General features: G+C 40.1%; 2 protein-coding genes across 3 annotated transcripts in view; one reads left to right on the forward strand and one right to left on the reverse strand.

Annotated features, from left to right (window-relative positions):
* UMAD1 (UBAP1-MVB12-associated (UMA) domain containing 1) overlaps positions 1-12936 on the reverse strand; it is a 79211-nt gene extending 66275 nt beyond the window's left edge. The window contains exons 1-2 of one of the 2 annotated variants that reach the window (XM_039549264.1): positions 12869-12936; positions 5717-5835 (exon numbers count right to left, since the gene is read on the reverse strand). In XM_039549264.1, coding sequence (XP_039405198.1) covers positions 5717-5798 — 82 coding nt within the window. In that variant the 5' untranslated portion in view covers positions 5799-5835; positions 12869-12936. Of the gene's footprint in view, positions 1-5716; positions 5836-12829 lie in introns of both variants that reach the window. The other variant, XM_039549263.1, reaches the window with a different exon arrangement.
* Positions 12903-16520, forward strand: RPA3 (replication protein A3). The gene is made up of 4 exons (XM_039549265.1): positions 12903-13081; positions 13328-13402; positions 15336-15444; positions 15941-16520. Exons 1-4 carry the CDS (start codon positions 12983-12985, stop codon positions 16021-16023), a joined length of 366 nt encoding a protein of 121 aa, XP_039405199.1. The 5' UTR covers positions 12903-12982; the 3' UTR covers positions 16024-16520.
* The last annotated feature ends 685 nt before the right edge of the window (positions 16521-17205 follow it).

Below are 17205 nucleotides of genomic sequence, written 5' to 3' on the forward strand. Positions count from 1 at the left end.
AGAAAACAAACAGCAGCAATAACACTAAGATTCTACAAATCTCTTGATGCGTTTAATCTTTGAGCTGTGTATGCAGAGGGAAGAAAGCAGAAAAGTATTTGATTTGCAGTAATGAACTAGTATGGGGGTAGTCCTTTGTTTCAGGAGTATCAGTATATTAAATTTCCCTTTCATAACAGATTCACTCCAGAAAATTTATACATACATACATTTCTCTCAGAGGCAAACATTTAAGGAGTTCTTAAAAATATATGTAGAGATCTGTACTACTAAGATCAAAATGAAAACAGTAAGGATCCTAGTGTAAGGCCTTTTTACATGTTGGGCAACAGTGGGGGTGTTCCTTAGTTCAAATAAGCACTTTATCCAAAGTACCCCAAAAACTATCTGCATGAAGAGTAAATTCGTGGCAAAACAGAAACTGCAATTTGGGAACAAGTTTATGTAAAATTGTTCCTTGGAAAAACAGTCCAGATTTCCAGAACTAAAGGCTGACTTGGGTTGATTATTTTACTTTTTTGTATCTTCACTACAGAAGATTTCCCATTTGTTAAGGATGTTCTTCCGCAGTATAACTGCAGTTAACAAAGGGAGATATTCATCTGGATGTAAATCATACTTTTCACAGTTTCACTGATGAGTGAGGATACTCCTGCCTACAGATGAGGATGGTCCTGTAGGAAGGAATTATAATACTGATTTAACTCAACAGTATAGATACTGAATACATCAGAGGAAGGTTAAAGTACCTCATTTAAAATAAAGCCAAAGTTCAAATGCATTGCTGAGATTAAACTTTTTAAAAGTGTAAGTCATACCTGACCACCAAAATTTTAAGATAATAATGTCTGTTATCATCCACTATAATTTATCAAACTCCTTGCATATTCTTTTTGCAGCCCATTATGTTCCTCACTTTGCCACAGCAGGTTGCAATGATGAATTCAACAATGTCCTACTTCTCACAAGAAGTTCCCAAATTTTCTACCTTTCAACTGATATTAGTACCAGTTCTCGTCTACATTTTTAATAAGGAAGAAATAATTGCCTTATACTGTATTTCATCTCACAGGATGAAAAACAGTAGTTCCCGCCTCCTTTCCTGTGACGTTTTAGATGCTGGTGCAAGCCCGAACACATTTGCTCTGTAGAGTTTCTTCTCTTCAGACATCATCATTGAAACAGAAGGGTTAACTGAACAAATCCAAGACTCACTTAAATACCACAGATCCTTCTATTTATTTGGAAGAGATTTCAAAACATTTCTTATGTCTAGGACTATTTTCTATTGAGAAGAAACTTAATAGGCAAAAATCATGCTTGCTCCAATAGTGTGAAATATTAACAAATAAGTGTTAATCCAAAATTTATTCCTAAATTCTAGATGGCCTTCCTAAATGGATCTAGGAAAGCACAGTAGAAAGAATGGAGGTTCGCAGTGCAGAAGTGTACATTCATTACAAAATTCCTGCCAAACTTTCTTATCATGGCCATAGGCTCCCTGTGTCTGTGACAGTCACTCTACTCTGATGAGAATCGTGTCCCTGTTCAGTTTTCCTTAGGTACTTACTCATTGAAAAACTCTATAACAAAATTGCTGAATCTCAGAAAACAACCTTTGGGTGACACTTTAGTGCTCCCTATAAGTACCAATACTCCCTACCACTTGTTAAGAGGTCAGCTCCTGAGGCTGAGAGCAGAATACTGAAATGACAGACATTGGCCAGTATTGAAAACCCATGTTAATTTACATCCAAAAAATTGAAAGAGAAATCTGTGCTAAGTTCAGGGAAGAAACAGAAGTTAAATATGTTTAAAAATCAGATTTGTCAGCACCTGCAACTCAGCTGCTTCTCCAAACCATTTACTCCATTCCAATATACAGCATAAAAAGATCCCTGAGAGAAAACCAAACAAAACCCAACAACTCTTAAATCCATGGAACAGACTGGCCTTTAAAACACAAGTCAAAAGTAAACAAAGCCTTGAACTCAGGCATGGTCAAAGCATCAGATCAAGAGTTCCTCAGAGAACTGTGCTGCCTCCAGACACAGTGAGAGACAACACAACCATCCTGGCTGTCCTGCCCCAAGCGCACCACCGGACTCAGCAGCCCCTTCCCAGTGCCAGCGCTTTGGCTCTCTGTGCCCATGGCCAGCACAGATGGCACAGCCTGAGCACATCCATCAGGGGCCAGGCAAAGAGCTGCGGGAGACACCTCATTTCTTGGTCCTTGCCAAAAGCACCCTGCAGGGATGCCTGGGAACCCAGGTGATCACAACCCTCTGACCCGACTTCCTGGCCTGGCCTCAGATGTGCCTAATCCCTGCAGACCTGTCTGGCAGTCACGGTCTCGGCTGCCCCCGGTCACTGTCCCCAGACATGCTGTGATGTCCTTGCTCAGGTAGCACGGGACTGCACTGCTCCTCAGCGAGGTCTCTGCCCAAGGCCCTGCACTCCTGGCACCCTTGCTCAGCTGCAGGCTCAGCTGGTGGAGCCACCAGCATTTGCTGCTCCCTCACACTGGCTTACTGCAATTTGGTCTGGGAAAGGAAACAAGACTTTGCACTGGCTCTTAAACTAAACCTGAAAACAAAATTAACTTCCCTTAGTCCTTTTGAAAGAGGACATATAGAACAATATTCTAATTGATTTTAGTTATTTATAGGATTTTTTTAATGAGGAGGGTGATGAGACACCGGAATAGGCTGCCCAGAAAAGTCATGTTTGAAGTCAGGCTGCACAGAGCTTTGAACGACAAGATCTATTGAAAGATGTTCACGCCCATAGAGGCAGGTTGAACTAAAGGATCTTCAAAGGTGCCTTCCAACCCAAACCATTCTATGATTCTATGATCTTTCAGCTGCTTCAAGCAAAAACACTCACCACCCACCCCAGTGGAACCATCAGCACCATGAGGGTGTTTGCAGAGTTTCTGATTGTCTTGCCAAACACATACGGAAAAGCAGCATTGCTGTCTCAGATTTTCAATGCCTGATCTTAGACTGAGATTAGGACTACAAGACACTTGGATGTTTGAGATTGATGGAAGATTTTTAGCTGTGTGCCAAACCACATTAAACCTGTATTTTTCTCTATGGCTAGCAACAGTAGGAATGAATAGTAGGTTGGAATTTATTTTATATAAGCCACGAAACATGAGAAATTCCTTAAGTACTACTGCTCTCTGAGATTCCCAAGCTTAGTGAAAATTACTTGTTTTCTTAATTCTGGCTTTCAAAATGTGATGTGGCTTTCAGCATTTGTGATGATCAGGAAAACCTCTGAAATGTTTTTCCATATTTCTGCATTTCATTCACTCATCAAAACCAACTGCATGTGTTATGCCTATTTCATAAGCCTCTTCTCCCTTTTCAGAGTAATAGTTCTGCTTGTTATAGAACAAGCACCATTTTTACAGCTTCAGGAAGAGATGAAATGACCAGTATCCGGAAAATAAGTGAACTGGTAGTTAGACATAAAAATGCTTTAGTCTCTGGTAGGAAATTATATTTTGTATTTATTTTGTAGAGAGGGAATTACAGATTATTTTTTCTTGACTCCTACACATGCAATATTTGCCCCAAAAGCTAAAATAGAGAATTTCTTTCAGCTACCAGGCTGCAAAGTTGGTTTTGTTGATTCTGCTGTTTTTATGAGTCACCTTTCTAGTCAGACATTGAATTCCCAAATGCATTGATACTTTACAAGGAAAGGTAGTTTTCAAATATAGCAATTTATAACAGAACTTGGAGAATTTATGAAAAAAAAAGAAAAAAAAAATTATCCTCAGGATTTGAAAGGGCAATAGCTGTGATGGAGCTTTCTCAGAAAAGTGTTCCATTTTCTTCTCTCTTTTTCAAATACCAGCTGATACAGAAAGATTCCTCCCATGTCCACAGGATATTGGTGAACTAGGCTTTTTGTTCTTACATGCTATGAATGAAAAACTGGGTTTAAGAACCAACTTAAAACACAAGAAATTAAATTCCCACTCCCTCCGAGAGTGTTCACTGCCTACAATAGTGCTCACACTAATGGTCCTAGAAATCTACTACTGAGATGTGTTAAAGATATTTACTATTGGATTTCCAGAATATTTTACACCAGTTTAGAAAAGCTTCAGAACATTCCATCTGAGTAACGAAATAGTTACTAACAGAGTGGATAAGTGATGTGGTTTGGGTTTTTTTTTTTTTCCACTGACACTATCCCTAGACAAGAACACCCCTTCCAGATAAATATCTACTTAAGTCCTGACCCATAATTCTGCAACTACATTCGTCTTGCAAGACAGTGATATGCTCCACTGATAAGGCTGATGGCAGCTCTTCTGCCTAGTACAGTCCATTTCATTGCAGACTGCTAAATTAACTTCCGTCTGAGCAAAAAAATAATAATAAATTTAAAAAAAGACTCAAACAAAATTGATTGTTCTTAAGATGATATTTAACAGATTAATTTTATGTGAATTTATGTGAACAAAGTTTAAATAGTCACTGACAGCATTTCAGGAAAAAGGAATGAAGCTAAATTGAATGCAGAATCAGGACCAGCAACTGTGGGACATAGCAACATTTGGGTGCAGAATTCTGCCTGTTACAGAAACTGAAATGCTAAATGGTCTCCAGACTTTTGGGGGATGATGATGTGTCTCCTTTGACCCTTCCACAATGCAAATGATGGAGTGACTTGATGTAGCCATCAGAACTGGTGCAGGTGAACAAAATCTAGTGGAAGCCAGACATTAAGCATGACAACGCAGTCACAGATGTGAAACAGATTTGTTTTACTGGAGAACTTTTGCCAAAAATCTAACTTCTCCTCAGAAAGGGCTCCAATAGTCTCTCATACTGTTAGACTTCAATAATCTAGAGGCTTTTGTGACTTGAAAATGCTCAAGAAGAAGTAACGCTTAAACAGAGAAACACTGTAAGATTCCTGATAAGAACGAGTCGGTAAAACAGAACAGCAGAAGCTGAATATCGATGATGACAGATTCACAAGGAGGAAAACAAATGGTCAAAAGAGAAAAAAGAAAAGGATCAGTTTCAGCATAACAGCGATACTTTTTTTTCTCTTCCGCACACTTAAGCCAACCTGCAAAACTTTGAAAGAGCTTGATCAAAGCTCAAAATTTAGCCAATTCACAGGAGTGTATACTTCAGATTAGTTTTTGAATAACAAGAAGACACTGAAAACCCTAAACTGCTTAATTTTTATCGAACTAAGAGTAAAATTCTGAGACAGCATTTATATTCACCATGACCAGAAATGTATAGGCACTTCCTGGCTTCTACTATAAAAAGTCTAGGGGTAAAATGAAAAGGAAGGAGCCTGAATAAAAGCCAATCCTTTAACAACTGCAGAAAGATAGTCACTTCCCACAACTCTAATCATAAAGCTAGAAGCCTAAACTTTGACCTTTCTTGTTTTGTAAGGATGTAATTTCTTCCCACTCAGAGCATGAAAGGGAAACAAAAAACTACATTTTCAGTGCTCCTGAATATGAGTTCGGACCTATGTAAATAAAACTTCAGCTATTTACTCCAAATGAGCAGACTAGAAAAATTAACTTCATCAGGAAAAGTAAGAATACTGAACAATTCTTATAATGGCTTTTCTTAACATTTCATTTAGTCTAAGCATCTCAAAGAAACTTCAAGATCAAAATTTCAAAGATGAAAGAATCACTTTATACAGAAGCACCACCTACCCACAATAACAAATCCATCTGCTTCTCTCTCTGGCACTGTAACCTTCTTTGAATCTTGGCTTTTTCGGAAGAAGCTGAACATAGTCTCCTTGGGTTCTTTCTGTCTTCTAAGGTGTTATCTGAAATGAAGACAAAACATGTTAAATAAATAGATGGTAACAGAACTTACAATAAATTCACATAACAGACCATAGGTATGTAGTAAGGCCACATACCCAATACTACAGCTAATCTTTATCACCCAATTTGAAATAACAGGCATTTTTGTGTCAGACAGATTACCTTGTTGATGTAGCAATTTACTTCAAAAGGCAAGAGGAAAGTGAAGTACAAAAGGGTTTTTCTACAAAGTTATGGATGGAATGGAATCATTAAAAAAAAACCCCAAACCTTCAACTTCTCTAAATGAAAATTAAAGAAGAAAACTCCTTTCAGCATTTATCCAGCATGTTTCCATATTTTTCTGCTACTCTGTATTGTTATTAGACAAACTTTCTCTTCAGAGATAGCGGTAACTATTTTCAGTTTCCCAGTTTGCAATCTTAAAGACAGCCTAACAGTTGAGTACATTTAATTAACAGTTACCACTGATTTCCTTAAAAGAAACAGCAGTAAAATCATTTGTAGCAAATTTTTTGCCACGGTAATTCATTAAAGGAATCTTCCAAGGCAGCTAAGAACTCCATTGCTAGAACAAAACAAGGAAACAACTGGGATAAAAACATGGACTGCAAAAGAAAATGCTCAGTATCCCCTCTTTCTCAGGACTGGAAGATTACATAGAAGCAATTCTGAGTAGCTTAAATAGGACAAAATCATACTAAAAGCCCATGAAGAGACCCATGAGGGTCCCTTGAAGGCTGAACTTGGACCCCTGGACAACACCATCCTATGGAGCAGCCTGTGGTTTGGCTGAAACACATTACGTGCTGGACACAAAGAAGGTTTAAATAATGGCATGTGAAGATCTTCTCTATTAAAATACTCATATAAAATTGGGAAAAGTGGAATAATGTTATTTCAACTTTGAAACAGTTTGAGGAGCAGAATCCTGATCTATTTTGCAGACAGCAGCATGTTAAGGAGAAGGGACTGACAAACCAATAGCAACATCTAATATATACCTCCAACAGAGGAAAGGACTCCAGAGTGAAGAATTAAAGAGCTATACAGTGTCAAGTTTCAGTAACATTATTTCACACTAAATTTAACAAAGAAGAATCTTTAGAATGTGGGAAAGAGTGAAGAGTGCTACTGTGAAATGTGCAGATTGAAAAAAAAAAAAGAAGAAGAAAGATAAAAATCCTGGATTAACTGTTTGCTGGAATTCTTCACTCCCCACCCAAATATTCATAAGCAAGACTTTTTTTTGCCCTGGCCAGGGATCTGTGGCAACTCAGTACTGACTATTCATATAAACTGCCTAAAATTCTGCTGTCACAAGCGATCACACACTCCAGAAAGTCCTGTATGAAGTGTAAGCACTGGCTTTCATGTATAAATAGATCATGGCAAAAGCAGCAACTATTCAAACTGTGGCCTGATACCTGAGACTTGAAGACTGAATACCCCACAGCCTGGCCAGCTACTGCTTGCTTATGCTGCCACAGTGCAACTTCTAGCCACCAAATAAACTACATTAATGTACATGAGAACAGAACAAACCATTCTGTGATCCAATCCCAGGAATACAGTAATTTTTTAAAAAATGTTATTTAACTGCACTTTATTCCTTTTTGCTTGTTTTCCTACCTTAGCAAGAGAAATACTGGTATTTCCAGTTCCATGGAGCTTACACAGTAGAAACTCCTAATTATCTCATTTATTCCTTACCTTCCCCCACACCCAGGCTCAACACATGGCGCCAGCAGCATATTCCTTTTTCAGCCCTCAGGGAATAAGTCTTCTCCTGCTACCAATTAGGGTTGTCAGTCCCATAGCTCAAGTGGTAAAAACCTGTGCTGTAATGCTCAAGAGTCAGGTTTCTGCTCCAATGATGTATGAAGGAGAGGCAGTTGTGGAACAGTTTAAAATGCAATTTTACCTTCATCCTAAGTGTGCAACAACAAGAAGCAAAATCAACTTGATGTGCAAAATCTTACAGATAGCTTTGGTAAAGGCTCAGATTCCAGACAGTCACTTGAGGTGCCAGAGCTGCAGTTGCTCCAATCACACTTTTTACTCTTTTGAGATCTGCGTTATTGTACAGTTTTCAGCTCTATCACATAATGTCCCCCTTCTCTTCTTGCACAAAGAAAAGCATCTTAATCAGTACATACATGGCACAAAAGACTTGTATAGGGAACCATGCACTTCTAGTCTTTAAAATCCTGCATACTTAACATACCTAAACTTCACTGCTTAAAAGACAATAGGCATTTAAATTCAGAGTAAATTAGCAATCAGGACAATTTGATCTAGCCAAATTAATGTTACAAGCACTTTCACATACTAGATTTTTTTACTTTCATTGACAGTATCCCAATTTTTTCTAAAACCCACAGAATTCATCTTATCTACATACATAAGTGTTGATCTTTATTTTGGAATTTTCAGTTTCTGAAGCAGCTTAATTCCACTGCCAGCAGCATTTCTCTAACAGAAAACAAAACAAAAAACCAAAACCAAACCAAATCAAAATCAAAACCCACATATAGGTTTGCTTGAAGCAGAAAACCAAACAAAATTAACAAAAGTACATCCTAAGCTCAGGCCTCAAGTCCTTATGCTGTCAAAATCACCAGTCCAGCACTAAGAAAATAGTACATGCTGTATTTTGCGACTGTGAATGTGGGGAGGCGGTACAAAAAACCACATATTAAAAGGACCAACATGTTTAGTGAAGCTGTTTCCTTCTCTAAGAACCTCTTAGAAACAAAAGTTGTGCTTGTAGATCTCGGCTCTTTGAAAGGCATGTGGAAGAAAGAGTTCACCAACCACTACTTTCAGCATTTTGGTAGCTTTGTTGAATACCTTATTAAGCATAAACTAAAAAAAAAAGAATTACTAAAAAACAGAGAGGGGGCACAGAAACAAAAATGAGAGTTATATACAGTACAGCATAGGTAAGGGAAAGACTGTACACAGGCAATGCAGGGGCATTTGTGATATTTGCTCTTTTAAGAATCTTATCAACTGTGCTACTTCAAAAGTAACCACAAATCTCCCCAGCAACGGGAAATGCAACCACTAAATTTCTTGAATCACATGTTAAAAACAGAACAAAGCCCCTATCCAACAAAGAAACACAGAGCTGAATGGAAACACTCGTGCTCTTGAAGATAAGGACACAGTTTAAGCACTTGCAGAATCAGGCTGCAGTTTTACTACTTGTAGATAAGACGAGGTTTCAGGTAACGAAAGCTCAGAACAACCAGCTTCATACAAGCTTCATTTCAGAGTAAAAATTAAATCTGAAGTTTGGGGACCTGGACGCATGGTCACACAGATTTGAGAAAAAAAGCACTTAGTTGGGGTTTTTTTTTAACGCTGTCAGCACAAAATCCCAGAAAATGCACCCACCATTCAGAGACAGTACCACATTCCTGCAGTCATTGCTCCTATACAGCACAGCACTTTTCCCTTCCAGATGGGATTAATTTTATTTCCATAGGAGACCTGAAATTGAATTCACTGCCTAAAGATAAAAATCTCCCTTGGTAGGAATATGCAATTCCCTTCCTTCTCATGTTTCTCTCTCACAAAAAAAAAAAAAAGTGAACACAATCACTGATAGTTAAGAATAATGCTTTTGGAACGGCTTCAGTCATTAGCAAATAATAAGCTCTGAGCTACAGCAATTCTGTGAGGCTGCAAAAAATATTTTGTCTTTCTGTGAGGCTCTGAGAACATACGTGGCACTGGACAAAGATGAGTTACAGAGCTGCACAAAGGGGTTAATTTATTCCTCCTGCATTTTGTCAGTCTCCTTTGACAAGAACTATGGGCGACCTTTGAGCCAAACCAATATGTTAAATCCAATAAAATTTTTCTATGCAACAAGGATCTTGGTATATTTACCATTACTTTTCAGCCTTTCCTGAATGTTAGCAATACTGGAGGAGAATCATAATTTAATATTAAAAACACCAAGATGCAGACTAGGATAAAGAGACAATGCCCAGTAATACAGCAAAGCAGAACTGCAAGTGGCACTGCCAATAATTACATAAATGATGAAACAGGGACAGAAGAAGACACAAAACTGACCTTAAAGAAAGAACCAGAATATTTCATATCTAGCAGTTTAAGATACATAATCTATGGAAGAAAAAACCAGAGAGCATCGGAGCAATTCTCACTTCCATATTACCATCTGCTGTGATTCACCAATAAAGCAGCAATCAGAAAAAGAGCAAGATGTTTACAGCCCTGTACAATCCTTCTTATCATGAAAACAACCAATTTAAGAGTCAAGAATATGCATGTTGAAAATATTTCTCTGTGACACCAAAAGAACAGCTTAAAAGCTTTTGGACTAGTCTAAGTTACTATGTGAAGAAGAAGAAAAAAAAAGGACATATAATTTCTTTTCTCTGGCATTAACATTAGTCATGTTTTTTTAGTTCATATTTCTTGAAAACAGAAGAATGGAAAGTATCACAAGAAACCCAAATTTTAAAGAAATGGATACATGTATAATGAAACATTAACAAAGATTTTTTTTCTGTATTACATAACATGTTAGTATTTATTTTTAATGTTTTTATAAAATTTAAGGAAAGGAGAAATACAAGAACTATACAACCCAAATTACCATAGTACAAAAACACTTGAAGAGGCTGAATCATAAAACACCAGCCACAACCAAGTCAGACAATAAAAGCACAGGTGACAAAAACAAAGCCAGGAGTGAAATAACAGCACTTAAACTGATGTAAACATTCAAAACCCTGAAGACAGAAAACGCGAAAAGAGAAAGCTAGCTGTTAATGAGACACAATAGTCAATAGGCTGAAGCCTACTGTTTTCCTTTCGAACAATTTTCTTTTGAATGAAAACCTTCAACAGCTGCTAAGTGTGATACAGACACGTGTTTGTAAGAACTTGTACAACATGTTTTTCTAGCCGCTGACCCTTCAAACCCCTCAGCCCTAGAAGGGCCACTGTGCAGCAGCCTGCTGCACCTTGCTTCAACAGCTACATTGATGAGATCTCTCCTTTCAAATCTCTGAAGATATGCTATGGAGATGAGGATATTCTCTTGCAAATGAAATACTGAAAAGGTGACTGTCACGGTGACACTGAGGGATGACAACCAGCTAAATGTCATGTAACATTTAACTCCAGAGCACTCCTATGTCACATACTGGTTCTGCACAGCTTCTGGCAGTAGCTTTTTCCTTTGAAAGCTGACACAGGCTGCTGCCATAGAACAACACTACCCCAGCCAACTAACAAAAACCACTTTGTACTGCTTAGCAATCTGAACTGGCCCGTGGCTAGTCAGAAGAGACAGCCAGCACATGGACAGTTCTGTGACTGCCCTTTTAAGCCAGAGCAGAGTCAGATTTTCCCAAATATTTCCTGAAACACCAGTCCTGGAAAAGAAAAGGAAATCACAGAACCACAGAATGGCTACAGTTAGAAAGGACCTTCAGAAGCCACCTTGTCCAACCCCCTACTTAAGCAGAACCATCTTAGACCTGGTCGTTCAAGACCATATCCAGATGGCTTTTGACTATCTCCAAGGATGGAGACCCCCACAACCCCTCTGGGCAACCTGTACCAGTGCTTGATCACTCTCATAGTGACAAAAGTGTTCCCTGATGTTCCCTGAGGAACCTCCTGTGTTTTCAGTTTGCACCTTTTTCCTCTGTTCCTTTCACTGGGCAAGACTGAATAGAGCCTGACCATCCTGCTTACACCCTTTCTTTAGGTATTTATATTAATAAGAGCCCTCTGAGCCTTCTCTTCTCTAGGCTAAACAGTTGCAGCTCTCCCAGTCTTTCCTCATATATAGGATGGTCCAGTCCCTTAATTGTTGTTGTGACCCTTCTTTGGCCTCTCTCCAGTGTGTCCACAAGTGCCCTCGTACCCAGAACTCCAGGTGCCCCACCAGTGCACAGCAGAGGGGAAGTAGCAGCTCCCTCGACCTGCTGGCAACACTATGTCAAATGCAGACTGTGATATGTGAGTCGCCTTTGCCACAAGAGCAGTTGGGAGGAACCTCTCCATGCCAGGGACCGATTGGGAAAACATATGGAAAAAGGCACAATGCATGGCAAGTGCTATATCCAGATGCTATCTCTGTCTTACATACATCAGTTGTTCTAAACCTGGGGATTGAGCACAGCTCAATTTCAACGATGAAATAAAAGGAAATTAATAGAATAGAATAGCTGAGTTGCAAAGAATCTGCAATGATCGTCTGGTCCAACTGCCTGACCTCTTCAGGGAGGATCTTAGAAGCTAAAGCATATTATTAAGGGCATTGTCCAAATGCCTCTTAAAAGCTGACAGGCTTGGGGCATCGACCACCTCTCTAGAAAGCCTGTTCCAGTGTTTAACCACCCTCTCAGTAAATGCTTCCTAATGTTCAGTCTAAACCTCTTCTGGTGCAGCTTTGAATCATTCCCACATACCCTGGAATACCAGGCAGAAGAGATCAGCATCCCGTCTCCACTTTCCCTCCTCAGGAAGGAGTAGAGTGATGCGGACAACCCTCAGCCTCCTTCTCTCCAAACCAGACAAACCCGAAGTCCTTAGCTGTTTCTCACAGGACATTCCCTTCACCACTGCTTCAGCTTTGGATGTAGCTGCAGAGCCCACAACTACACAATATTCCAGGTGAGGCCACACCAGCGCTGACTACAGCGGGATAATCACCCCTGTTTGCACTGTGCTTGATGCACGCCAGGACGCCTTTTGCCCTCTTGGCTGCCAGGGCACGCTGCCAAATTACACCTGAGGGGACCCGCTATCTGAAGGGAGAGGGAAAACGCCGGGGAGGGGAAATATGGGGCGATTTAAAGGACAGGACAGGGCTGGAAGCTGACGGCCGGCTCCCCCCGCCACCCCAGCGCTCGCCCCCGCCGCCCTCCCCGCCGCGGCAGCATCGACAGCCGCCCCTTCGACAGCCGCCCCTCCGTCAGCCGCCCCTCCGTCACCCACCCGCCCGCTGCCGCCGCCGCCGCCGCCGCTCTCACCAACCTCCGCCTCCGCTTCCGGGTCGCCTCGGGCGGAGGGGAAGTCCCGCCCCGACCGCCCGTACCCGGCGCTGCCGTCCCTCCCTCGGTCCGCGGAAGGCGGGAAGCGGTGCCGGCGATGGGCGACATCCACGAGGTGCCGCGGCCGCGCATCGGCACGGGGCAGCTGGCGCAGCACATCGGGCAGCCCGTCTGCTTCGTGGGGCGCGTCGAGAAGGTTCGTGGGGCGCTCGGCGGGGTCTGGGAGCGGGGATGCGGCTGCCCCGTCGCTCTGTGTGGAGAGGCTGGCGCCGTCCCTGGGGCAGCTCGGCGGCTCCAGCCGGCCTGGGAGCAGGGCGGGAGGCGGACGGGGCTTTCCGGGAAAGAACTGGCTGAGGCGGCCAAAGCTTTTCTGTGACGCTTCCAGGTGCCTTTAGAGCGCACAGGCCTAATGTCTTTTGTAGACTTAAGTGTTCTTTTGTAGATTCATCCTAGTGGGAAGCTTGTCGTGCTTTCGGATGGACTCGGCAAGCATACGACTGTGGAGCTGAGCGAGCCTGTAAGTTACGGAATGCTTTGGAAATGATGTCGCCTCTTGTGGATTCCGGAGGTTTTGTCTTTTCTGAAACCTGTGCATGCCTACCCTGTTTTGAGTTTTTCCACCTGTATTTCATTGCCTCTCTTTCTTGCATCTTTCAGCTAACCTGTAGCTCTCTTACCCATGAGCTGCCTTGGTCTTTATCAATTTTCAGCTGGTGTTAAGAGACAGAACTCGTTCCTTGTCAGACACATCCCTTTTTGGTTATTTTCTCTTACTCTACTAGTTGTTCACAGTGTAATATATTCTGCTACGTTTATTAGTTTTACTGTAAATTCAGTCTCCCATTTTCTTACTGCTTTTATAATCAAAAAGAATATGGTGTTTTCAGGAGTTTTTTAAGTTAACATTGCTACATTCTCTTAGAACACTTGTCACAGCATTTCAGTAAACTCCATAGTTAGCTTGAAGCATTCTTTCTTAAAAAACCCCTAAGCAATTAATGCAATGGGTGTAAGATATAATTAGAACGGCTGAACGAAAATACTGCTTCCTTTGTTATCACCTACCACTGAAGGAGTAACACTTTGGTGTTTTCTTCTGATTCTAAGTATGTTTTTTCCACCAAGAAATGTTGTAATTAAAGAATTATTTTAATTGTGATGACAAATGCTCTAGCTTGACTCAGCGCATGTGTATATTTACATCCTCTTCTCTGAATGAGTTGTTAAATGCTGAGAAACCTTGCCATCTCCATGGGAAATAATTGCATATGGTACTCTCTCTGTCTTTCAAGACAAGAGTCTGTCCTTGTTGATGAAAAATGCAGTTTGATACAGAAGAGTTTTGTCTTATAAATTGAAGATTGCTGACTTCAAACCACAACAAAATGTCTCATACCTCTTTCTTGAGTTTGTGAAAACATTTCCTGCCTTGGGTTGTTAAAAATTCAGATGTTAGCATCTGACCAATGATTCTATAATATTCTATAATAACAGTGTAAGTGCTTGAATTCCATAAATGCAAAGCTGTAGTGCTGGGCACTTCAGTCTGTGCTCCACTGCCTTGGGAGAAACTGGTGTGTGCAAAAAAATGAGGCCAGGTTCATCTCTCCAGTTCACCCAATGTCGGTGGGGAAACTTCTAGATTTGCTAATCAAAATGCTTTCTAACATTTTTCCCTTTAAATATATTTCTCTGTTTGTGCATGTGTAGTTCACTCTTTCGACCCCAAAATTATGGGGAGGGAATTATTCCAGAAGACTTACTAGAAAGTGAAAAATAAGACTTAGGTATTGGAAGAACATTACCAAAATAGTACTGCACTGTTAAAATTTGTATCTTAAAAAACAAAGAAAATGTTCAAGCTATATTATTTTGGAGTAAGATAGAATTTTTAGCCTTTTTTTTCCTTTGTTCAACCAAAGGCTTATTAGTGTCAGTATCTTTGTATTCTGAACACTTACTGACAGATTACTTAAGAAATAATTTCCAAATATACCTCCTGAATGTGGAACACTGGAACTGCTCTCTGGAGTGTGTGATACCTCCTTAGCTCTTACAGAGTTCTATAACTGACACAGGTTTGAATGCAGTGCTTTAAAATCAGAATTGTTCTGCTCTCTGTGCCCTAGATTAGTCTCTGTTCAGTGACTAAATGACAGTTTTATATACTTACAAACTGGTATCTTTCCTCAGATGCTTCTTCATATTTTTTGTTTTGGCATTGACTTGGCTATTACAAAACCTGTAAATCTCTTAGAGGATCAAGGTTTTTGTGGTTTTTTTTAGGGGGGAGGGTGACAGGTCTTTTCAGTAGTACTGTATTGTTTGACATGGAACAGAATCTGTCATGAACAAACCATCAGTTGTGGAGAGTTCCTAGCTTAAGTGCTGTGCAGTAAAGGCAGCAGCTAATTTAGTGTTACTGATTTCATTTTTGATGTGTTTTCTAGCTGGATGAGGAGATTTCAGGGGTTATTGAAGTGGTGGGAAGAGTAACAAATCAGGCAACCATCATGTGTGCATCATATGTCCAGTTCAGAGAAGATAAAAGTTTATTTGGTGAGTAAGAATATACATTAGGGCAAATTCATTTTGAGTTCTGAACTCATCTTCAGTAAATAAGAAGGGAAAGCCTGATTACCTTTCCTTATGGACAAGGTCTTTCTTCAAGCTGCCAGATAAGGAGCGGGGTGTAGAAAAGAAGAGTGTCATGAGAGAAATTCTGTACCAAATACTGTGGTTTACAGTTGAACCGTAGGGAGTGACTCAAAGCTGGAGCCAGTCTAGATCATTGCTGTGGCCAGATTGTTCTCCCACTCCTGACCACGTGGTTCTCACCTTGCCCTGAACCTTCTGTGGTAGTGCAGCTAGCAGGCCTAAAAATAACCTTCCAGAAAACAAGCAATGAGTGTTCCTGCCTTGGGAAAATGGGAGCTTGAGGGAGACTGGGATCACTCAGCTACACTGCTTTAAAATAACCTGTACTTAAATGTTATCATTGACTTGTGGGGAATTGAGCTTGTGCATCATAACCATTTTCTTTACCCTTTTTCAGATCTGGAACTCTACAATGAAGCACTAAAAATTATTCATGAATTCCCTGAATACTTCCCGTTTGGTACTGGGAGGAACACTTGATTTTTATTAGCATATATTTAGAGCTTCTAACAGTACTGTGGTTTCTTGCCTGACAGCATGGTAACAGTTGCATTTATTTTCAACAAATATACTGAAAAGACACTGTTACATGTGCTAAGTATTGCCTATGAAGAGTATTTTCTTTGCAAATGTATTTATTCAGCAAGGAGAACACTTTGTGAGTGTCTCACTCACTGTATATATTTAACCCTTTTGCATCTATGAGGAGTGTTCTGCAAGATTAGACTTGTCAGAAACTGAAATTTTATAAGCATCCTTTTCTACTTGGTAGAGGGTCTAGGATACATTACAGGAAACTTGTATGGAAAAAAATTGGTGGGGTTTTAATATAAAGATTTTTGATTTAATTTGCTTTGATACAAATTTGTTGAATGGGGGGGTATTTTGCATCTTGAAAATTTATCTTCAATAAAAAAGATTCACTACATTTAACTGTTGATGTCAGCATTAAATGTTAAGAGTGCTATTTTCAGTGATATGTGGCGATTCCTGTTCTCTTTTACCTGACACAGTTAAATTTAACAAAGTGGAATACAAGGTTCTTGCCTTTGCACTGATGCTAAACACTTGGAAGATGTCTAATTAGGCTTGGGGATTTCAAGCACAATTGACTTCTCATCACAACCTTCATTCTTGGTTGGAGTGTAAGCAGCAGTACCAGGATTCAGCCAGCTTGTCATGGTGACTAACCATAGGAACTGCCACACAGTCCCAAATTTTGTTACTATCCAGACTACTTAAAACACTTTGCAAAATGTTTGCATCACTTGAGGTAACACAATCAAAGTAAAATTGAAATTTGGAAATATTCTCTGGGAATTAATGAAGTATTTCAAAGTATTTTAAATAAGCCTTAGCCACGTTCATTAAGCTTTTGTACAAACAGGTTTCAGGTTTAGTAGCTAGATTTAGTAAGTGCCTTAATAAGACTGCTACCTTTGTGCTTATTTATAGACATCTCTCTTTTTTTCAGTCAAGGAATATGTTTTCAAAAACTTACACATTGAGCTCACTACAAACTGGAGAGATGATCACGTTAACAGGGGATCTATTTTTTTCTCCCCACCTAGAAGACAGACAGTGACACAGTTACTGTCACTAGGAAGGAGGTCTTCTGAAGTAGGAATCAGTCTCCTACAGCAAACAGAACAGAAGGTCCAT

Source organism: Corvus cornix, chromosome 2 (genome assembly GCF_000738735.6).
Source record: "Corvus cornix cornix isolate S_Up_H32 chromosome 2, ASM73873v5, whole genome shotgun sequence".
NCBI lineage: Eukaryota > Metazoa > Chordata > Aves > Passeriformes > Corvidae > Corvus > Corvus cornix.